Source organism: Myotis nattereri (assembly GCF_964212035.1).
Source record: "Myotis nattereri genome assembly, chromosome: 13".
Lineage (NCBI taxonomy): Eukaryota > Metazoa > Chordata > Mammalia > Chiroptera > Vespertilionidae > Myotis > Myotis nattereri.
The window spans coordinates 3,092,195-3,117,106 of NC_138088.1; the positions used below are offsets into that span (position 1 = coordinate 3,092,195).

The 24,912-nt window shown below is 41.7% G+C and overlaps 1 protein-coding gene across 1 annotated transcript in view; it reads right to left on the bottom strand.

The window, feature by feature from the left end:
* The window catches only part of WAPL (WAPL cohesin release factor), a 100,173-nt gene that overhangs the window by 39,010 nt on the left and 36,251 nt on the right, over positions 1-24,912 (bottom strand). The window contains exon 5 of the mRNA XM_081104452.1: positions 426-521. Coding sequence (XP_080960578.1) covers positions 426-521 — 96 coding nt within the window. The remainder of the gene's footprint in view (positions 1-425; positions 522-24,912) is intronic.

Sequence of the window (24,912 nt, forward strand, 5' to 3'; positions counted from 1 at the left end):
CGAACCTATGACACGTGTGTCAGAGGTGACACGTGAACTCATTTTTTTGGTTGATTTTTCTTTGTTAAATGGCATTTAAATATATAAAATAAATATCAAAAATATAAGTCTTTGTTTTACTATGGTTGCAAATATCAAAAAATTTCTATATGTGACACGGCACCAGAGTTAAGTTAGGGTTTTTCAAAATGCTGACACGCTGAGCTCAAAAGGTTTGCCATCACTGACTTAGTAGGACCAGAATTTCTGTAATCCCATCCACAATCCTCACTTTTCCAATGAATTAAACCAAGTTTTTATTAGGAAGCCACTAAATTTTAGTTAAGAAGTCCAAAATAAACCGGTAAAGAGGAAAGTCAGAGACATCCAAATTATGAATAAAGATAGCAAAACAAAGATGAAACTAAAAAGTACAGTTCACTTACTGTAACACTCTGAGGTTTTACTACTGGTGGCCCAGGTAGTTCTTCGGAGTCTGGATGGTTCCAATGTCTGGCATTATACACAGCTTTTGTAGGAGACTACAGAAATGAGAAAAAGGTCAACTGTTTCCATATTTTGCATCCTTATGAAATTGTCTCATTTCATAAAATAAAAATCATAATAAATAATTTAAATGCATAAACATATACCCTAAACCAGTGGTCGGCAAACTCATTAGTCAACAGAGCCAAATATCAACAGTCAAACGATTGAAATTTCTTTTGAGAGCCAAATTTTTTAAACTTAAACTATATAGGTAGGTGCATTGTTATTAATTTAATTAGGGTGCTCCTAAGCTGGCCTTTGCTAAAAACGTCCTCAATCTGATTGAGGTACATTCGCTGAGGTCGACCCCTTCCAACTCTCCCATCGACACTCGTCTTGTATACTTGTTTCGTCTATCTCTTTTCGTTCATCCTCTCTATATGTCCAAACCATCTCAACATACCTTTCTCAATCCTCAATACTACTTCTTCTTTCACTCCACAATGTTCCCTATATGTGTGCGCCCACACGTGGTATTTTGTGGAAGAGCCACACTCAAGGGGCCAAAGAGCTGCATGTGGCTCACGAGCCACGGTTTGCTGACCACTGCCCTAGACCAGTGATCGCCAACCTTTTGGACCTCACGGACCACCAGTGGTCTGCGGACCATTGGTTGGCGACCACTGCCCTAGACAGAGTAGATAAACAGTATTTAGCTCATATTCCCACCATGTAGCCATGTCCATGGCAGACACAGAGTCACTGGGACATTCTCTATGAAATTGATAATCAGTGCTCTAGTCTAGAGGACAACTATTAACAACCAGGAGAAGAAAGTAAATCTCTTGCCAGGCCTGTACTAACTTACTAATCAATATAATTAATTCAATATGTTCTTTATTCCTCATGCTACTGATCCATGCCCCACATTCTTCCAACCATGGAAATCGGGCAGCACAAGTGATAAAGGGCCATATTCATTTAAGTGAAACTGTCAGGGTCAGATCAGTACCATCATTCAAAAGTTTTCAAATGTTATAAAGGTAAATATTGTACATATGCCTCATGTTACAAAACATAGTGGGGTCTAAAGAAATAGTATGTAATAACATCCATGATTTCTGCAGCAAAATGTATACATATTTACATTAAGTAGGATACTGCCCCAACTCAATTTAGGGTAGTTTACTGGCAAATCAATTTACTGTAAAAAATGAAAAAAAACTTTCAGTTTAACACTCTTTATTTCAGAATTGAGAATAAAGAATTGTGAACCTGTATAATCAAATCCATAGGATAAAACCTGTATAAAATGAATGTAGCAATTCTTCTAAAGGAGACTGATTACACAAAGACCAATGTTTTATCCGTCCGTTACAAATGATGTTAAATTTTGTTCTTTAACCTTCAAAAAATGGCTTTAATCTCATTAGAGATGCTAAGTGTGATAATTTACGTATTTTCAGTACTAATACAAAAAAAATAAGAGTACAAGAGGAGAAACATACTTCAAGATTGGCCAAAAATCTACATAAAAAAATTACCTATTTTCCTTTACAAGCTGCAATGAACTAACATAATTGGAATTAAGCATCATACAAAGTTATCTTTTTATACAAATACTAGTGGCCTGGTGCACAAAATTCGTGCAGGGGGAGGGTGTGTTCCTCAGCCTGGCCTGCACCCTCTCCAATTTGGGAACCCTCGAAGGATGTCCTACTGCCAATTTACAGGGATCGGGCCTAAACCAGCGGTCGGACATCCCTCTCGCAATCCGGGACTGCTGGCTCCTAATGCTCACCTGCCTGCCTGCCTGATTGCCTCTAACCACTCTGCCTGCCGGCCTGCTCGCCCCCAACTGCCCCCCCACCCCCGCTGCCGGCCTGCTTGCCTCCCAATGCCCCCCCGCCAGTCCGATCACCCCAAACTGCCCCCCCTTGCTGGCCTGCTTGCCCCTACCTTCCCTCCCCACTGGCCTGCTCATCCCCAACTGTCCCCCTGCTGGCCTGCTCACTCCAAACTGCCCCCCTGCTGTCCTGATCACCTCTAACTGACCCCCACTGATGGCCTGCTTGCTCCCAACAGGCCCCCCTGCTGGTCTGCTTACCCCCAACGGCCCCACCCTCCACCAGCCTGATCACCCACAACTGCCCTCCCCTCTTGGTCTCTAACCGCCTCTACCTCGGCCCCACCACCATGGCTTTGTCCAGAAGAACTGGAAGGTCTCCTGGAAGGTCTCCCAGTCTAATTAGCATATTACTCTTTTATTAGTATAGATACATTTGTCTGTAAATATGATTATGATTGCAGATATGAGTAGGACCAGTTAAAATTTTATAGAATAGGCCTTTTATTACAGATGGTTTGCCATGTATGCATTTTTTCTAAAGAAGTAAAAATTACTTTAAAAAAATGTTTCAGGAAGACTTTGAGAAATTTACAGTATCTGCTTTTTTTCCAAGAAAGTTGTCACTTTTATGCCAGAGTGAGAATTATTTGTATGCTTTGTACGTCAGCATTGGGCCACTGTGACTGGGGGACACTTAGATTGACTTGAGAGTAATTATCTTGCTCACTGGCTGGGAGGGAGGGTGTGTGGCAGAGGAGGTAAATACTCAGTTCTGGATTTTTCATAGATTGCTGACTTTCTGGATTGATTACTCCTTTTATTGATGTCCACCTTCTATTGACGGACATCTACCCTGGGAGAGAAATGAGATGAAACTCTCTTTCTTTTCATTGTAAAAAGCATTTGAATTCCTAAGGTGTGATAAGGCCACCCAGCCATCCACAGTCAAGGTACACATTTTCATGGAGGATGTTCCCACTCGTCAATAAATTTTTTTTCTTTTAATTTAAACTTTCTTCTATAACTGTTTTCTTGTTACTTAAAAGCTAGTTTTTTTGAAACTACTTCCAAAGCTTTTTAAGCTGTGTATGTCCTTGGAATGAATCCTATCTAATAATAGAGAAACATGGTAATTAACCGTAACTTCACTACCCTTCCCATTGGCTAATCAGCGAGATATGCAAATTAACTGCCAACCAAGATGGCGGCCAACAGCCAGGCAGCTGAAGCGCACAGGAGGCTTGCTTGCTCCAGTGATGGAGGAAGCCAACGTTCCCTGCCTGCCTCTGCCAGCCTCTGAGCTTGCACTCTAAGAAATAATGTTGCAATTATAGAAGCTAAACAAACCCCAGAAACCTGCTTTCAGCCATCAGAGCTGGAGCGAGCAGGACTGCAACAGTGTTACATTTATAGAACCCAAACAAACCCAGGATCTTCAAGAAATACATGCACTCCCATGTTCAATGCAGCATTTAATCACAATAGCCAAGAAGCGGAAACAACCTAACTGGCCATCAAAAGATGAATGAATAAAGAAAATGTTAGATACATCCATACACCAGAATATTATTCAACCATAAAATAGAAGGAAATACTATCACATGCAACAATATGTATGAGCCCTGTGAACCCGGGGGAGGGGAGGGTGTGTGGGAGAACACCTATGGCTAACTGGGCTCAAATAAAAAATCAGAAGCCGCCCTAGCCAGTTTGGCTCAGCAGATTGTGTCAGCCTGTGGACCAAAGGGTCCCGAGTTCTGGTCAAAGGTTGCAGGCTCCTCCCCGGGCCGGGCCCTGGTCCAGGCGCTTGCAGGAAGCAACCAATCAATGTGTTTCTCTCTCATCGATGTTTCCCCTCTCTCTTACACTCTCCCTAAAAGACAATGGAAAAAATATCCTCGGGTGAGGATTAAAAATATATATAAATAAATACATTAGGAGGCTAAACAGCCCATTTCTGCACAAGGGCCTCGCATGCAAATTGCACTTTGTGGGGAAGCCTCTGTGCTAACCTGCCTGCCCCTACACTGAACTGCCTGCAGTTTCTGTCATCTGAGCCAGTCCTTAAATGGTTTTCTGCAATCCTATTTCAACCAATAGGATTGGGGCTTTCCTCATTCAATCAGCTGCATAGCTCTGACCAATCAGCGTGGCTCTATTGGACCAATCAAACTGTAACTTTATTTGCTGAGGGTGGACCAGCCAGGAACCAGGGGTGGGAACTTCGGTCCATATAAGCCAACTCTCTTCCGGCTGGGGAAGCATATTCTCCACTGAAGACTGAAGGCTATAAGACACTAAAAATGAAAACCTCTCTCACTGGAGCATGGTCACAGATCAGAGCAGCCTAGCTGAAAAAGGGCCTGGCACCAGGACTGCCTGGCCAGGGAGCAACCTCATAGCCATGCTGTTTTCACAGCAACTCTGCATCACAACTGAGCTGTTCCACAGCAGTGCTATATCACTGTTTGCACTGAATACAGTTTCCTTCACCTCACCCCAAATTGGGGATTCCTGCTGGCACTGAATTGGTGCCAACTACCATCATTTAACACCCTTAGGATGTTGTGCTAATTAAGCCAGTCTCAGAGGGACTAATACTGCATGTTTCCATTTATGTAAACTATCTAAAGTTGTCGAATTCATTAAAACAGAAAGAATGGTGGTTGGCAAGGGCTGGTGGAAGGAAGAAATGGGGTGTTGCTGTTCAGTGGGTATAGAGTTTGTTATGCAAGATGAAAAAGTTCTAGAGGTCTGTTGTACAACATTGTGCTCACAGCTAATAATACTTGTATGGTATATTATAAGTTTCTTAAGAGAGCAGATCTCATGTTATGATTTTAACCACAATGAAAAATTTTTCAAAAAGTCATTGAAAACTAGCTATGTAAAGAATAACAGAAGGTTATATTAAAAGGACACATTCACCCCCTGGTGTGGCACAGTTGTTGAGCGTTGACCTATGAACCAGGAGGTCACATGCCCAGGTTTCAGGTTCAATTCTCAGTATGGGGCGTACAGAAGGCATCAGATTGATGATTCTCAATCATCACTGATGTCTCTATCTCTCTCTCTCCCTTCCTCTCTAAAATCAATAAAAAGATTTTTTTTTTTTTAAAAAGGGCTTATTATAGGGTTTACTATAGGAAGGGGGAGGAGATGGATACATCCTACTTTCTAAAAATTAGTGAGATAAACAACATCTGACTGTGGTTATTACGCACTGGGGGAGAGGAACCAAACTGCATGACAATGACTGACTCTGAGCTCTTCACATGATTCCAAAATGATATGATAATTCACATGCACTGAAATAATTTGTATCTGAAAATTACACACTGTATCACATGCAAATGACACTCAGTAGAAGTGACTGTGTACAGTATCTGCAAAAAAAACAGCAACCAACTTTTCATGGAAAATGAAAGTCATCCTTACCATACCATTTAGCAACCTAGCTAAGTTTTATCTGGATCATTCTGATTGCACCACCAGGCTCATCTTTAATCTTGTTAATTTTATTCTGGCTTGTGAAGCAGACATGTCATATTAACCAGATTCCTTAACTTTTCTCTGTTAAAATATTTGTGAACTGTTTATTCTGCAATCTATATGAGAAGAATATTTAGAATAAATTAAGTAGAAAGCTCTTTGGGAATACTCTAAGACTGAAATCATTTTAATGCAGTTCAGTTCTAGTCATCTTAAACATACTATTCTTTACTATTTAATCATCCAGGGCATGACAAATTAAGAGAACCTCAAATGTAACACACTATTACAGTGAAAGCAAAAATATGCCAAAGACAGACCTATGAAGGAATCATATATTCATGAGTGAGATCCAGTTTCTATCAAGGTAATGGATAAAAATCTGTTCTTACAATTATAATGCCAAGGTTATGGTTAAACAGAATGGTGTGTTGAATCACAATTTTAAAGCAGAGGAAAGAAAAATTCCTTCATGAAAAGCTAAGAAGAAATGACAATATTATGCTATCCTTCATTAAACTGGTTCCCAAAAGGGGAAAAATTAGAATAACTGCTTTTAAGTCATATGAACTTTTTAAATAGTACCAAATAGATTTCTGAGTTTTCAAAGAATACTAAGTATTAAATGAGGAAAAATACAGTAAGCTGATCAGAATTTATCCAGCCTGCTCTGGCTGGATGGTTCAGCTGGTTGGAACATTGTCTGCACACCAAAAAGTTGCAGGTTTAATGGGAGGCAGCCGATAAATGTTTCTCTCTCATACTGATATTTCTCTCTCTCCTTTCCCACCTCCCCTCCCTCTCTCTCAAATCAGTAAACATACGCTCCAGTGAAGATTAAAAAAAAAATTCATCCAGCTGTTCCCACTCAAGAATATCAGAACAGAACCACACCCTCACCAGTAATCTAATCAGTACGCTCTAAACCAGCCGTGGGCAAACTACGGTCCGCGGGCCAGATCCGGCCCGTTTGAAATGAATAAAACTATTGAAAAAAAAGACCGTACCCTTTTATGTAATGATGTTTACTTTGAATTTATATTAGTTCACACAAACACTCCATCCATGCTTTTGTTCCGGCCCTCCGGTCCAGTTTAAGAACCCATTGTGGCCCTCGAGTCAAAAGTTTGCCCACCCCTGCCTAAACTAAGTAAGTTCTGCCAAAACTAAGAGATGCAATGCACAAGTGTGTATAGTGTGTGAGTGTGTGGATGTGTGGGGCAGAGGGGTACTTTGATGGCAATTCAAACAGGAAAATCTGGATTTGGCCTTTTAAGAAATTGTTAAGTGTATATATATTTTTAAAGATGAGTATTAGAAGCTGAGGAAATTTGAGGGAGAAAGGTTTATAAAGATTAGGATACCTTTTAGCTCTTTAGAACTTTTAAGCATAACATATAATCTCAAATTGTTCTAAACTATGATAAACTTAAAATAAAATTTCGTCATTTGTTCAGTATTCAGAGGATTAAATTGTTTGAGGGAAAACTGCAGATATCTCTAAAGTAAAACAATTAGACATTTAGAGTATGTTAATACAGAGCATTATTGAACAGAATATAATACACAGGTACAAAGGAGTAGAGCTGAAAAATGTCTTTCCTGCCTGATTCACTTAAGTTCCACAGATAAACTGTTTAAAGATACAGCTGCTGTTTTTATGAGAAAACTGTCAACTCATACATGCCTGAAGAACAACACATATTACTACTCAGTTGTGAGTACAACTTCAAAAATGTAATTGGTAGTGGAAGTTTTATAAAAGCAAGCCATTGTCACATCAGAGTATCACCTTGAAATAGAATCCTATCTAATAAAAGACAAAAAGGGTAATTAACACATTGTATGCGGGAAACGTATTTATATGTTTTTACGTTGACTGGTAGTAGAGCACGGGACCCGTATTTTATAGACGCGGGATACGTTTTTTATAGACTAGCAGTAGAATGCGGTTAACGTATAAATACGTAAACTAAAGTTATCGTAATTTTACTGAACGTTGCCATTTGCGCAAAAAATTAGCAAAAATGGCCCACGCCACCTGTTAGTGCGCGATAAAAACTACCCGCCAACAATGTGTTAACCGTACCTCTGCTACGCTTCTGATTGGCTAATCAGTGAGATATGCAAATTAACTGCCAACAAAGATGGCGGCCGGCAGCCACGCAGCTGAAGCGAGCAGGTTTGCTTGCTCCAGTGGTGGAGGAAGCCAAGGTTCCCCGCCTGCCGTAGCCCAGCTCTGAGCTCCGAAAGCAACAGCTCCAAAAGCAACAAAGTTTCAATTATAGAAGCTAAACAAACCCCAGATACCTGCTTTCAGCCAGCCGAGGCCTCAGAGCTGGAAGCGCCAGTGACGGCAACAGAGTTTCAATTACAGAAGGTAAATAAATCCCAGAATAAAAAAAAAGAAAAAAAGGAGAGGCTGGGAGCTTCAGTTGTGGGCCAGCCTGAAAACAGCCCTCAGCCCTTCATCCAGACTGGCCCAGCAGCCCAGTGGGGACCCCCACCCTGAAGGGGGTGTGACCAGCTGCAAACAGCCATTATCCCCTCACCCAGGCTGGCCAGGCACCCAAGCAGGACCCCAACCCTGATCCAGGACACCCTTCAGGGCAAACCAGCCAGCCCCCACCCGTGCACCAGGCCTCTATCCTATATTGTAAAAGGGTAATATGCAAACTGACCCTAACAGGAGAAAGACTGGGAATGACTGGTCACTCTGACACACACTGACCACCAGGGGGCAGACTCTCGATGCAGGAGCTGCCCTCTGGTGGTCAGGTCGCTCTCACATGGGAGGAGCTCTGCTCAGCCGCAAGCCAAGCTTATGGCTGCCAGTACAGGAGTGGTGGTGGGAGCCTCTCCCGCCTCCTCAGCAGTGCTAAGGATGTCCGAATGCAGCTTAGGTCTGCTCCCTGCTGGCAAGTGGACATCCCCAGAGGGCTGCCGGGCTGCCAGATTGCCATCTTAGGCCCAATTCCCCGGGGAGCAGGCCTAAGCCAGCAGGGGGCCATCCCCCAAGGGGTCCCAGACTGCGAGGGGGCACAGGCCAGGCTGAGGGGGACCACCCCCCCCGCCCCAGTGCACAAATTTTTGTGCACCGGGCCTCTAGTATAAACATAAACACTTAACTTCCAGGTAACAAAAAAATATACTTTGTGAAATACAACTTAGCTTTTAATTCAACTAGAGGCCCAGTGCACAGATTCATGCACCGGTAGGGTCCCTCGGCCATGCCTGCAGGGATTGGGCCAAAACCTGTCCGACATCCCACGAGTGGTCCCAGATCGCAAGAGGGTGCAGGCCAGGCCGAGGGGCCCCACCAGTGCACAAATCTGTGCATCGGGACTCTAGTATGCATAGAAGACCTTTGGTTAATCTCTTCCAGCTGCCCCCACCCCCCTGTTCCTTCTGAGATTCATCAGTCTGCTCCATGTTTCCATGCTGTGCGTTAAGCGTCTGCCCCCTGGTGGTCAGTGTGCGTCATAGCTACTGGTAGAATGGTCGCTTAGGCTTTTATATATATAGATTATAAAAGATATTAGAATAAGCCATGATGAAAATTATCAGCTGAAAAGGGTGTCAACATTTTACAATTAAATATACCACTAAATACTAGCATATAATGAACCAGTTATATTGGGAAGATGACTAACGTACTTAGAAATATGAAAAGAGAAACTGTAAACACATTGAGACACCTGTGGTTAAAGAATATTCATTTTCTTTTAAGAATATTTAACTGGGCACATGCTTGTCCCAATTTTCCAACATCTCTTGCTGTTTGGGTACATGTCTAAGTTCTAGTCAATGATGTATGAACAGAAGTGAGGTAACCTTCTGGCTCCTGGCCTTCTAGATTGCCTCCCCCTTTTCATTCCTTTTAAGTTTATAAATACTCTGGAAATGGTAGAACACCACACAGAGGAAGCTGGTTCCCAACAATACATACCTTGCAAACAGTCCAGAGATAAACACCTAAAAACTGGTTAAGCCAGAGAAAAACGACCTATTTAAAAACTAATTTGAAATTTCTTTTACAGCAACTGAACCAAATCTTAACCATCTTAGAACAATCTCCCATTGAAATTAGGACCAAATAATAGGGATGTGCTGACTATACAAAATTCTGCCAACACTGAATTTGTATACAGCAGATCCTCTATTAACATCAACATTATAACATTGATAATATGTCTATATCAATTAACCTATGGTAAAATTGGTTGTTATACGTCTTTTCACTTGAAGTGGAAGAATCTATTAATGATGTTAAGTGAAGACTTAGTGTACATAACCTATACACATATAATCTTAAGGAGAAACAATTTAAAGGATATAACAACATGCAAGAGAATGGAGAAACTAAGGGGAAAAAAAATACAGTCTAAGCCAGTGATGGCGAACCTTTTGAGCTCGGCGCGTCAGCATTTTGAAAAACCCTTACTTAATTCTGGTGCCGTGTCACATAGAGAAATTTTTTTATATTTGCAACCATAGTAAAACAAAGACTTATATTTTTGATACTTATTTTATATATTTAAATGCCATTTAACAAAGAAAAATAAAAAAAATGAGTTCACGTGTCACCTCTGACACGCGTGTCATAGGTTTGCCATCACTGGTCTAAGCCAACTTTTTAAAAAACTGTAAATATATATACTCTAATAAAACCAAAGAGAGTGATTTCCAAGAGTTATTACTTAAGAGTGCAAAAGAGCATGAGGGAAAATGAGAACATTCATACTAATTTTTATAAAAAGAAACAAAAAGGATAAAGCAGAAAACAGTGAAGTTGATTTAGGGGTGGATGATGAACTGGAATATATCTTAGTGAAATGACCCTTCACTGAATGTACCTTTTTGTATAGTTTTGACTTTTGGAAGCATGTTAATGTTGTACATATTAAAAAAAATAAATCAATTAAGAATGGAAGGGGGGGAACTAAAGTTGAAAGCAACCAGAACAAATAAATGTACTCATAATTCAAATGAGTAATAAACACAATGAAGGGAAGACAAAAAAAGACAAACCAAGAGGCAGGCAGATAACTAATCTAAGTAACTATGAACACAGTATGTGACTTTGGAGCCTCAGTCAGGGGCATGTGCAGGATTGCAAAAAAATCTTGAATACATTAAATATATTTATTGCAGAGAAACAGACCAAGAAGTTCTGTAACTATTTTAAATGTATGATAGGTTTGAGTAAATGTGTTCATGTTGCTGGGAGTCAGGGTTAAGAGAGAAGGCAAGAAAGAGCCCTGTGGTGATGGATTAATATTGGAGATGGTGTGAATTCATGATTTCTGGAACAAAGATGTACATAAGCAGGAATCTATATGCATACGTGACTATACGTGAATGCATATGTTTCCGATCGCCATCTGCTAAATGGGCCAAGGAGCAATGAGTACATCTAAAGCCCAGAACTTGATCTCTACTACCATATCCCACTAAATGGAACCAAGACTTCTCAGAGAATAGGCCTGATTCCAAGGTTGGAGCATAACAGGTATAAGATGAACCTGGAACATTGTATTATGCCTGAAAAAGTAATTAAATGGTCATATAATAATGAAGGCATATCACAAGGATGAAGCAACCAGTTTGAACAGGCCCCACTAGCAAAACAAAGAAAAATTTAACTTCAAAATAACTAATGAGTTATGAACCTTAAAAAACATAACAAAACAGGGATTCATGAGTTCATATTAATAGAAAAAATAATAAATAAATGGGTGAAGGGCGGTGGGCTCGTGAGTATAGCAGTGCTGAGAACTGATGAATATAGAAGTAAAGTGAGAGATGGAAAATAATTATTTTGCATGCAGGATAGTGAACAATAGAACAGGAAATATATACTAAATCCACAGCCCCAAAACAGAAGGGTTGTGGATTCAATTCCCCAGTCATATAACTAGGTTGCAGGTTCAATTCCTGCCCCAGTCAGGGCACTTTTGGGAGGCAACCAATTTATGTGTCTCTCTCACATTGATGTTTTTCTGTGTCTCTCTCTTTCTCCCTCCCACCTACTCTCTCTAAAAATCAATGGGAAAAGTATCCTCAGGTGAGGATTAACAAGAGAGAGAGACAGGTTAACAGCTAAATGGAACACCTCACTTTAGACTGAATCCTGTATCAGAGAAAAGAAATGCTAAAGGACATGTTAAGTTTACTGAAGTTAATTACTATGATGGGAACATGTAATTGGACTAGAAAATACACAGTGTATTTAGGGTTAAAGGATTATGATATTTAGAACTTACCAGTAAATATTCAGAAAAAAATACAAAGCACAAAAACACAGAGAAAAATAACATGAAAAAGCAAATGTTAAGATAATCAGGGTAAGAGACAACAAATAACAAGTGCTGGCAGGAACCCTCATATAGTTAGTGGGATTATAACCCAGCGCTGCCATTATGAAGATTCCTCAAAATAGTATGAAGATTCCTCAAAAATTAAACAGAAAACTACTGGCCCTGGCCGGTGTGGCTCAATTGGTTGAGTGTCTTCCCATGCACCAAGAGGTCACCAGTTCCATTCCTGGTCGGGCACATGCCTGGGTTGCCGGCTTGAGCTCTGGTAGGGAGTATGTAAGAGGCAGTTGATCAATGTTTCTCTCACATTAATGTTTTATTCTTTTTGCTCCCTCTCCCTTCCTCTCTAAAAATCAATAAAAACATATTTTTAAAAATAAAGAAAACACAGTGCTGAGGCTGATGGCAAATGTCTGTTAAATAAAAACCGAATAGCCATACAATCCAGAAATTTCACTTCTAGGTATAATTTAAACTATAACTTAAAAAGATATATGCCCTCTGCCCTGGCTGGTTTGGCTCAGCAGATGGAGCGCTGGCCTGCGGACTGAAGGGTCCCGGGTTTGATTCCCGTCAAGGGCACATGTCCAGGTTGCAGGCTCGATCCCCAGCGGGGTGTGTGCAGGAGGTGTTGATCAATGATTCTCTCATCACTGATATTTCTCTCTTCTCTCCCTCTCTGAAATCAATAAAAATACATATATTTTTAAAAATATGTGTAATATATATGTAAAATGTGTGTGAATGTGTATATATAATAGAATATTATTCAACAATAAAAAAGAATGAAATCTTGCCGTTTGTGATAACATTGATGGAGCTAGAGAGTATTACATTACGTGAAATAAGTGAGACAAGAGGAAGAGAACAACCATATGACTTTATTTATATGTGAAATCTAAAATACAAAACAAATGAACAAAATGAAACAGAAATAAGCTCATAGATACAGAGAACAAACTGATGGTCAGGGGAGAAGATGGGCAGAAGAGGGAAAGAGGATTAAGTACAAACTTCCAGTTATAAGTCACAGGGATGTAATGTACTGCATAAGGAATAGTCATTAACTTCGAAATAACTATATATGGTGGCAAATGGTTACGGGACTTACTACGGTGATCACTTCACAAGGTATGTAAATGTTTAATCACTATGTTGTAGATCTGAAACTAACATAATATTGTATGTCAACTGTAATTAAAAATAAAATTAAAAAAATAATCAGTATAAGAAGTGTTCTTCGTACTATTTTATTTTTGGAACTCTTCTATAATTTTGATATATTTCAAAAATAACTTTTTTAACATTTTAAATCATTTCCAAATAAAAAATCTTTTTAAAAATTTAAGTTCTCTCAAAAAGACTTATAAAAGAGTATAAGTCATTTATTATTCTATCAGTTAATATAGTTTTAATTTCCATGAAGCAACTAGATCAAATGCAGACAAGAGTAAAAGAAAGTAAGAAATCAAAAAGTAATAAAAGATGAATATAACCTTTATACAGGCAAATTTACAAAGTGGGAAGGGATAAAGATACCCTTTCATTTATATTCTGACATTAAATATTGTTAATTAAATAACCCATCAATAACAAATTAATTTTTAATAGCAATACTTCCTTTTATGAGGTATAGAAAAACATTGAAATATAACCCATACTTAGCTCAAGGATAGTAACAAGTTTTGTGTGTTTTTTTTGTTAATCCTCAGGGGAGGATTTTTTTCCCATTGATTTTGAGGAGTGGAAGGGAAGGGGGGGAGACAGAGAAATATCGATGTGAAAGAGACGCACTGATTGGTTGCCTCCCGTACATGTCCAACTGGGGCCTGTGGATCGAGAATGCAGCCCAGGTACATGCCCTTGACCAGGAATCAAACCCAAGACCCTTCAGTGCACAAGCCAACACTCTAACCATTGAATTCACTGGCCAAGGCAAGAGTTTTCTATTTTTAACTAGTGACCTGACCCGGTGCACGAATTCATGTACATTGAAAGTAAGTTAATTAGAAGAATTATTTTAATATCACTATTCGCCCTTTCTCTATAATAGAAGTGTCAATCAAATTCACGATCAACAATGACAGATAGAAACACACGTGTGCGATTGGGGCCAGCAAGAGCTTTATATGTATCATGAATGCATGGGTCAACTTAGCCTTTTACAGAATATATAGAATAACCTATATATAGAATAAACTTGCTCAATTAGACCTGCTTTCTAATTTAGCTAAACTTCTTCCAGCCCAGTGAAGCACCCCAACTTCTCTTTCAGGTAATTGTTAGCAACACAGCAGTATATATCAACATGAAGCAGATTATTATTGTAGATCACACATGGAAAATAAAGGGTAAAATATTTAACTGCAGGAGTGTTTGACTATATTCTGCACAGTGAGAAAACCTGAAGTCATTTTCAAGGTCCACCATTTCTTACTTCTTTTCAGTCGGGTCAAGTTTCTAAGCTTTCTAAAGCTCAGTTTTCTGGCTAATTAAAAGAAAATAGGATTCCACCGAGTCTCCTATCTACCTACTCCAGGACTCCTATGAGGATCACATGAGATGAGGCATGGGAAAATGCTTCACAGACATTTGGCTAAAGTGTAAAATGTTTCCACCTGGCAATAAAGCAAGTGGTGTTCCTGGGCTGAAGAAACTCCAAAAAGGCTAGTCGCTAGGGAGAGGAAGCTGGGTGTTGCTATGTGACGTCATTACCTGGCGCCCACAGCCACTGTTTCTAGGCTGGGCTGTGGGCTACATTTTGCGCCATGGGGTCTTGGCAGGATTGGCTGTGATTTGGTGGGGCTTATGTCCAAGGTGGTGGCGGCGGGGCTTAAGTCCCATTTGGGGGAAGCCAAATGTTGCCTTGTAGGCTTCCAGGTCCACGGTGCTGTTTTTCTGTAAATGGCCAGTGCGCACCATGGCAGCTCCTGCGTTGAGCACCTGCCCCCTGGTGGTCAGTGCGTGTCATAGTGACCAGTCAGACACTGAGCATATTAGCCTTTTATATATAGAGAGGAGAGGCCCGGTGCACAAAAATTTGTGCACTGGGGGGGGGGGGGGGCTCAGCCCGGCCTGTGCCCTCTTGCAGTCTGAGACCCCTCAGGAGATAACAATCTGCTGGCTTAGGCCTGCTCCCGGGTGGCAGAGGGCAGGTCCAATCCCTAGGTGCAGCCCCTGGTCGGGCTCAGAGCAGGGCCGATTGGGGAGCTGGGGCGCCGCCCCCTGTCATGCACAGAGCAGGGCGGATAGGGAGGTTGCGATGCCACCCTCAGTCACACTCAGGGTTGGGCCGATTGGGAGGTTGGGGCACCGCCCCGTCACACTCAAGGCAGGGTCGATGGGGAGGTTGCAGCGCCACCCCCAGTCACGCACAGAACAGGGCCGATCAGGGGGGTTGGGGCTCCATACCCTGTCACGCACAGAGCAGGGTCAATCAGGGGGTTGGGGCGCTGCCCCCTATCACGCCCAGAGCAGGGCCGATCAGGGGGTTGAAGAGCTCCCCCCATCACAGAGTAGGGCCGATAGGGGAGTTGGGGCACTGCCCCCTGTCACACACAGAGCAGGGCAGATCAGGGGTTGGGGCGCAGCCACTGTCACACTCAGGGCAGGGCCGATGGGGAGGTTATGGCTCTACCCCCTACCCCATCACACACAGAGCAGGGCAGTTAGGGAGGTTGGGGCACCGCACCCTGTCACACACAGAGCCGCAGGGCGATCAGGGGCTTTGGGTGCTGCCCCCTGCCACGCTGATCCCTGTGCCGGGAGGCCTCGCGGCTCTGCTGATCCCGGTGCTGGGAGGCATATTACCCTTTTACTATATAGGATAGAGGCCTGGTGCATGGGTGGGGCTGGCTGGTTTGCAATGAAGGGTGTCCTGGATCAGGGTGGGGATCCCCACTGGGGTGCCTGGCCAGACTGGGTGAGGGGATGATGGCTCTTTGCAGCTGGTCACACACCCTTCAGGGTGGGGGTCCCCACTCGGGTGCCTGGGCAGTCTGGGTGAGGGGCTGAGGGCTGTTTTCAGGCTGGGACTGAAGCTCCCAACTGCTCCTTTTTTTCTTTTTTTATTCTGGGCCAGCTTTAGCTCTGAGGCTCCAGCTCTTAGGCATCCGCAGCTGAAAGTAGGTATCTGGTTTGTTTAGGTTCTATAATCAAAACTCTGTATCAATTCCAGCTCTGAGATCCCAGCTCGCTGGAAGCAGGTTTCTGGGGTTTTGTTTAGCTTCTATATTTGTTACAATGTTTATTAAACTGCAGGCTCAGAGGCCGGCAAGGCAGGTGGGGAACGTTGGTTTCCTCCGTCACTGAAGCAAGCAAGCCTCATGTTAGTTTCAAGCTGCCTGGCTGCCGGCCACCATCTTGGCTGGCAGTTAATTTGCATATCATGCTGATTAGCCAATGGGAAGGGTAGCGGTTGTACACCAATTGCCATGTTTCTCTTTTATTAGATAGGATTCTTCTTTGACTACTACTACTGCTTGCTTACTCACAGTGCAACTGTTTACTAAAACCATAAGCTGTCAGAAACTTTGCTGTTACAAATCACATTTGTAAGATTAAAATACCCACTTTAGAATCTAATGCACTTTTGATGGATGCAGAGCTTCAAATAAAGGGTTTCTGGACACAACATCCCACAATTACTTTAACATTATAGTTCCCAAGTAAACAGGACCCCTGGGCCCACTTTGCAGCCCTGACCTGATTGGAGTCCTTCACAGATAGCACCGCTTTGCTCTGAGTCTCTCAAACAATTTCACTTCAATTTCATCTAAAACCCTAGTTACCCCCAAATCCTACAAGTTTTTTTTCTTTGATAAGATTCCCTGAGGTTCCTCTGGTATGTAGAATCCTTTATTGCAATAAGTAGCCTGATTTAATCAGACTACAGATTTTGCCTGTTAATCATGAGCTGACAGAGAGGTAGGACAAGTGCAAACTGGAATTTCCAAAGGGAGACAGAGACAAAAAAATGTTTGAAGAATACTGCCTGAAATCTTTCAAAATTTGATAGGCTTACCAATTTTCAAATCTATCTACAACAACAAAAGAGAAACATGCAAATTGACCATCACTCCGCGACACCCACCAGCCAATCAGAGTGATATGCAAATTAACCCAACAAAGATGGTGGTTAATTTGCATACACAGGCATGGAGCAAAGACTGAAGACAGTGTAGAAGGAAGCCAGCGCTACAGAAGGGAGCAAAGCAGCGGAGAAGGGAACAGAGCCGAGGTCGCAGAGACAGGAGAGAGCTAAGTGGCGGAGAAGAGAGGGAGCGAGGCAGCAGAGACAGGAGGAAGTGAGGCAGTGGAGAAGGGAGGGAGCTGAGGTAGCAGAGAAGTGAGGGAGCAACGCGGCGGACACAGGAGGAAACTGAGGCAGCGGACATGGGAGGGAGCGAGGCAGCAGAGAAGGGAGGGAGCCGAGGCAGCAAACATGGGAGGGAATGAGGTAGTGGAGAAGGGAGGGAGCCAAGGCAGCGGAGATGGGAGGGAACGAAGCGGTGGACATGGGAGGGAGCCAAGGCAGTGGACACAGGAGGAAGTGAGGCAGCGGAGAAGGGAGGGAGCCGAGTTAGCGGAGAAGGGAAGGAGTGAAGCAGCGGACACGAGAGGGAGCAGGGCAGCAGACACGGGAGGAAGCGAGGCAGCGGACACAGGAGGGAGCGAAGTGGCGGAGACGGGAGGAAGCAAGGCAGTGGAGAAGGGAGGGAGCGAAGCGGTGGACATGGAGGGAGTTGAGGCAGCAGAGAAGGGAAGGAGTGAAGCAGCAGACATAAGAGGGAGCGAGGCAGCAGACACGGGAGGAAGTGAGGCCATGGAGACAGAAGATAGCTAAGTGGCAGTGGACACAGGAGGGAGCGAACTGGCGGAGATGGGAGGGAGCAAGGCAGCGGAGAAGGAAGTGAAGCCCACCTCGGCAGGCTTTGTTCCCTTCTCTGCTTCGCTCTGGCCTCAGGAAGCCCTATTCTTGCAGGAATAAGCCCGAGGAAGCCCTATTCTTGCAGGAATCTTCCTGCAATGGGCTTCTAGTGTGTGTGTGTGTGTGTGTGTGTGTGTATTGTGCAAATTAGCCGGGACGCCGTAACAGTCATGACCAGCTCAGGAGAAAGGGCTGGGGCGGCCCGGAGCTGAGACACAACATTCAGGGGGGCCTGTCCCCAGTGCCAAAGGCTGCAGTGCACCAGCAGTCCTGCCTCTGAGCGGGAGCTACAGAGGAAACACCTTTTCTGACTGCTCATTGGCTAAGCTCCCTGTATGCCACTCATGGTGTTCTTGGTAACTTGGGTAATAAGAATCCAAGAAGGTGAACTAGGGTTTTCCCACCTCACTCCTGGAGGAAAAAACAAAGGTCCGCTACTGGAGAGGCTAAGAAATGTCATATCCTGCCCTAGCCAGTTTAGCTCAGTAGACAGAGCCTCGGCCTGCAGGCCACAGGGTCTGGGTTCGACTCTGATCAAGGGCATGTACCTAGATTGCAGGCTCCTCCCTGGCTGGGACCCAGGTCAGGGCTCATGCAGGAGAAAACCAATCGAAGTGTGCCTCTCACAATGATGTTTCTCTCTGTCTTTCCCTCTCTCTTCCACGCTCTCTAAAAGTCAGTGGAAAAATATCCTCAGGTGAGGATAAAAAAAAAAGAAAAAAAAGAAATGTCATAGCCTATAAAAGAGACATCTTGAAAATGCCTAAAGAAAGTTGTCATTTTTTCGTGGTGAAGGGATTTGAAGTTCGTGTTGATAAAAACACCTTGGCGGCTGCAGCGGCCGGCAGTGGCAGCAGCAGTGGGGTGATGGGGGTGGCGCCTTCCCCTGATCTGCTGGTTGGCCCCTGCAGAAGGCCTAAGGGGGAGTGGGCCTAAGCCATCAGTAGGACATCCCCTGAGGGCTCCTGGACTGTGAGAGGGGCAGGCTGGGCTGGGGACACCCCCCCCCCCCCGCGCCGCCAGTGCACGAATTTTGTGCACCGGGCCTCTAGTATACATATAAAATAATATTTAGTACTAAATAACAACTCTAAGCTGAAAGATACTTCCAAAAATCTCAGAAATGAACATTTATGAACTCCTTGTATATCTCAGACACTGAGAATTTAAAGGTGAAAAAAATACAGTCACCATCCTCAAAACTGCCAGTATTATACATCTTATGTTAATTTGTGGTCATCATTAGCAAGAAGTCACCAGAGTACCAGTATCAGTTGAGCAACGAGTTTTCAGAATGTTTGAATCCCGATGAACCATAAATATTACTAACTGGAAAAACAAATTTCAAACTATAAACACTCTAATACACACATGCACATACACACTCTTTGGCTAAGTGTCAAATGTATGTTAAAGTTCTCAGGCTCTTGATTAACATAGGGCTAGATTTTCTCATTTCAAACTTCATTTTCTGAAAAATAAATTATAGTGGAATATTTTGAACTTTCAAACTTTAAAAGGACTTTGAACTAAAGGAAATAAAAACATTACTAGTACTTTTATTCCACATTAAAATCCTTCCAGAATAAAATATTACAGGAAAAAACCCCCACAAGACTTAGACTATATAGAATGAATAATATACATTTTCCTAAGTCTCTATGCAATACAGATCAATGATTTAAGTACCTGGCTTAATACTTAAGTTAAATGCTATGTATATAGATGTTTCTGCTTTGGAACAAAGACACTGAGGAAATACTAAGACTACTCAAACATTTTCATAGAGGAAAAACATTCTACCTCACCAGACACCCTTTTTAAGACAATTATCTATTCCTTTTTGTATCCCCAGCACCTGGTACAGTGAAAGGCATGTAGTATATGTTAAATAAAAACAACTACAAAAAACAACCAACTAAAATGAACCCTCTTGCCCTAGCTGGTTTGGCTCAGTGGATAGAGCATCAGACTGCGGACTGAAGGGTCCCAGGTTCGATTCCGGCCAAGGGCACATGCCTGGGTTGAGAGCTCAATCCCCAGTAGGGGGCATGCAGGAGGCAGCTGATCAATAATTCTCATCATTGATGTTTCTCTCTCTCTATCCTTCATCTCTAAAATCAATACAAATGTATCTGAAAAGTAAATAAATAAATAAAATAAAATGAACCCTCTTTCTACCCCGACTCTGCCAGAACATGCTCAGTTCCAACAACTCTTTGGATCACCCAACTAGGAGCTATAAATGGGGAGCTGTGGCTTTTTCCTTTCACACTTTGGCCAGTATTCTCATCAGCAAACCAATGGCTAGAGTCTGTTTTCCTCAGACTTCACGTCCATGTCTTAGGTTTCTATCTAGTATGTGAGAATACAGTGAATCTCACACTGCTGTCTTGATGACTAGATCCCAGATGGTCAATAAATCCCCAGATACAGAACAAAGATAACTATAAGTAGAACCATTTTTTTTTAAGTTTTTCTTTTTTATTGATTTCAGAGAGGATGGGAGAGGGGAGAGAGAGAAAAACATTAATGCTGAGAGATAATCATTGATCGGCTGCCTCCTGCACACCCACACTGGGGATCAAGCCCACAACCTGGGCATGTGCCCTTAACTGGAATCGAACCCCGAACCCCTCAGTCCACAGGCCAACACTCTATCCACTAAACTAAGCCAAGCCAGCTAGGGCAGTAGGACAATTTGACAGAAAAATTAGGTGCTTCATGAGTGTGAATCCTAACTGCTAGAGAAGGATACTAAGAGGGAACATCTGTTCTTGGTTGAGAAGTGGGACGACTTACCCTTTAAAATCTCTTCAACTGTAAGATTCTGTTTTTAAGTTGCCAATCTCTATAAACTCATTTTATAAAACAAAAAAAATGAGTTTATAAACTATAAAGCTACACTTAAAGCTGCAGCTTTGTGCAATTTTTTAATACAACTAAATCTGTAATTGTTATATTAATAATCAAATTTTAATTATCCAGGAACACACTACACAATCCAGTGTCATATTGAATGACAGAAGGTTAGAAAAAAATAAAGTCCAGAATGTTCCTTTGAAGAGTCAAACAAAAGATAGTGCCAGACAGGCCCAGCATTAAACCACAGGGAAATGATAAAAGCGAAGATACAATATATTCGAGAATTGAAACTAAGATTGACATTATGGTTAGTTTCATCAATGACCCAGCAGCAGTCTTAACTGGCAAAATAAGATGGCCAAAGTCCCATGTAAAATATAACCCTCCTTCAAACAGTAAAGATTAGTTAGGATGATTATACAAGTAATGCCTTATAAAGAGGGCAGATACAGCAGCTGAACGAAAAGCTAGAAATTAAACAAAAAACAGGGCAGGCAGAAGAAATGATCTAAGTCAGTGATGGCGAACCTATGACATGCGTGTCAGAGGTGACACGCGAACTCATTTTTTTGGTTGATTTTTCTTTGTTAAATGGCATTTAAATATATAAAATAAATATCAAAAATATAAATCTTTGTTTTACTATGGTTGCAAATATAAAAAAATTTCTATATGGAACACGGCACCAGAGTTAAGTTAGGGTTTTTCAAAATGCTGACATGCTGAGCTCAAAAAGTTTCGCCATCACTGATCTAAGTAGATCAGCACATATATGACAACTGCAAATAACAGAATGCAGGGAAATAGTAGCCAGTGATCAGAGATAACGGTATTTTTTAAAGCATTAAAAATGCCAAATTATCAATACAACTGTATATAGAAACATGTAATTATATCCAGGTATGGCCCAGCCTAATCTCTCAAATTCTATCTTTACTTTTCTCCTCGGCAAGTGACAACTTTTCTGAGTAATCATTTCAACTGTGTTCTTATCAGAAGTTTTCTTCACCCTCATCTTTCTGCCTCATGTGTTCCTAGCCAGCCCTCAATACTGTAATGAACAACCCTCCCTGGTGAAGTGTTGGAGAAAATCCTCACACCGAGCATGCTTAGAAAGTTAGTGTTTTCTAACATGAGGAGGTGGGAGGGGAAGAGGGAACTCTTGGCTAGTGGCACTAAAGCTGAGGAGATGGCCTATGTGGTCAGGAAATTGGTTATATATGTGAGGATTGAGCAAATACGTAAATATGGTGAGCATAATGGGAACCAGATTTCTCACTGTTGGCAAAGCAAAGTAAAATGTGGAACGTGGGAAGGTTAGAATAAAATATGTGCGGTTGAACTAGAAATGGATTGAACTCATGGTTCTAAACATACATAGAAACAAAGTAAGTGTGTGTGTGAGAGAGACAGAGAATATGCACATAATTTTCCTACCTCTATCAACTCAAAGATAGGCTCAGAAGCAATGACACCCCATAAAAAATGACCACACCTAGTGACCAGATCTTCTAAATAACATTCTCCCACTAAAAGAAGATAGGGGTCCTTGGAGAAATGGCTGAATACGGGGCATGTATATGACAAGTTTTGAACATCTCAGTATGTCAATAAGAAAATGCAAAATAGTGGAGCATATTCAAAGTCAGTTTAAAGAAACATCCACAAGCCAAATCATAAAAAATATCTTAATCTCAAAATATTTTTAGTACTATCAGTTAAATTACAGTAACAAATGATTGAATAAAACAGAAATCTATGTTCACGCTGACATAAAGGCATAGATATATGAATATATAATGTTCACATATCGTGTAACAAATACATAAATACATGCATTCTTACAGACATGGAGGGAAGAGAAACACCTACCTCAGAGCAGAATGCTAATATTAATAACTGTAGAAAGAATGAAAACAACCTTCATAATAAAAACTGATTCAGACAAAAATCAATGTTACAACTAGTGGTGAAAGTCTGATGAGGAAAGCTGAGGAATCAGACAGATACCAACAAGGGATCACATCAATAGTAATGGTAGAGCCGAAACCGGGTTGGAGCGTCGGCCTGCGGACTGAAGGGTCCCGGGTTCGATTCCGGTCAAGGGCACGTACCTTGGTTGCAGGCACATCCCCAGTAGGAGATGTGCAGGAGGCAGCTAATCGATGTTTCTCTCTCATCGATGTTTCTAACTCTCTATCTCTCTCCCTTCCTCTCTGTAAAAAATCAATAAAATATATTTTAAAAAAATAGTAATGGTACAAATTGACTTTGTGCCACCTGATGTGATGCTGTGAGAACACAGCATCTCTTCTGTGGTATTCCTGACAAATACACATAACCTAAATCTAACCATGAGGAAACCATTAGAAGAACACAAACTGCGGGATACTCCACAACTAACTGATCTAACTCTTCAAAGATGTCAAAGACATGAAAAGAGCAGGAAAGATACAGTTGTTCCAGATTGAAGGAGGGTAGGGACTTGTGACAACTAAATACACATGATTCTGGACTGGATCCTGGCTCTTTAGGATATTATTTTGCTATAAAGGTCATTATTGAGATAGTTGGTGAAATTTGACACATGTGGATTAGACTGTATTCCCATATCAATGTCATTAACTTCCTGATTCTGATGGGCATACTGAGATACTGTGTTTACAAAGTACAAACTACCGTACAGTATTTAGGAGAAATGGGCATCAAGTCTGCAACTTACTCTCAAATCATTCCTAACCCCCAGATGGGAGGGGCTTCCATTTTGACCCCTGAAAGACACTTTTGGTTGAAACAAAAAAGCTGGGGAGGGGTGTTGCTACTAGCATTTAGTGGGTAAAGGCCAGGGCCACACTCCACAACATCTCGTGTTGAGGGTAAGCCTGTAGGTAGGGAAGGAAACTTCTGCCACTATAAGAATGGGCTACCTCTTTACCACTAAAAAGTGAAGTCACTGGTGTCTTGAAGACCCAGATATTCATTCCCACTGACCTATCAGCTACCTGATGGTGTTTCTACTGTAATAGAGAACTGAACTGCTGAGAATATTTTCTACACCCACTTACCTAGCACCCCCCACCACCAACTTTCTTTTTCTCTGGAGATTTGGGAGGTAGCCTACATAAAAATTCCTTGGGAAATTAAGCTTAGTTTTGCACAGAAAACATGAATCCTAATTTCTTATATATAAAACAAACCTATCATTTCCACTATGTTAATTTATGCCATCTAACTTAATGTTTAAGACTTAGATCCCATTTATTTCCTCTATTCCTTTACACTCATCAAAAGTCAAAAGGGCCCAGCCGTGGAACTTAGTGGTTGAGCACAGACCCAGGAATCACACAGTTGATTCCCAGTCAGGGCACATGCTGGGGTTGCGGGCGTGATCCCCAGAGTAGGGGGCATGCAAGAGGCAGCCAATTGATGATGTTCCTCTCTCATGGATGTTTCTATCTCTCTATCCCTCTCTCTAAAAATCAATTAAAAAAATTTTTTTTAAGTCAGAAGGTACAATTTCCCCTTATTTCTGTTTCTCAATGTTCTCTTCTTTTTAACACCTTTAAAGTAGTCTTTTAATGTCTTGAAGGCAAATGGAGGACCTATTTCTTACAAGCATTAGGGATTTTACATTGCACTGTTCCTGAAGTAGGCTTCTACATTCCTTGCCTACATATTTCCATAAAGATACATAACTTCCTGGGGTCTAAAATATTTTTAATTCCTTCTTATTAAAGAACTACAACACTAAGGATCAAAGTTTCATTTTTAAAGCTTACTGGTCCATCTAAAATTTAAAATTTGGATATAATTCCACTTAAAATTAAAAGGGTCTTGAAAAAACATTTCAGTTGGAGGTTTAAAAGGAAATTAAAACATTTACTAAAGCAAGCCTCTTCAGAGAATAAAATGTTGTTTGCACTATCGTTTTAAGACAGGGCTTTACCCACATTACATCTTTCAATGAGTTAAATCCCATAGCTCTTTTG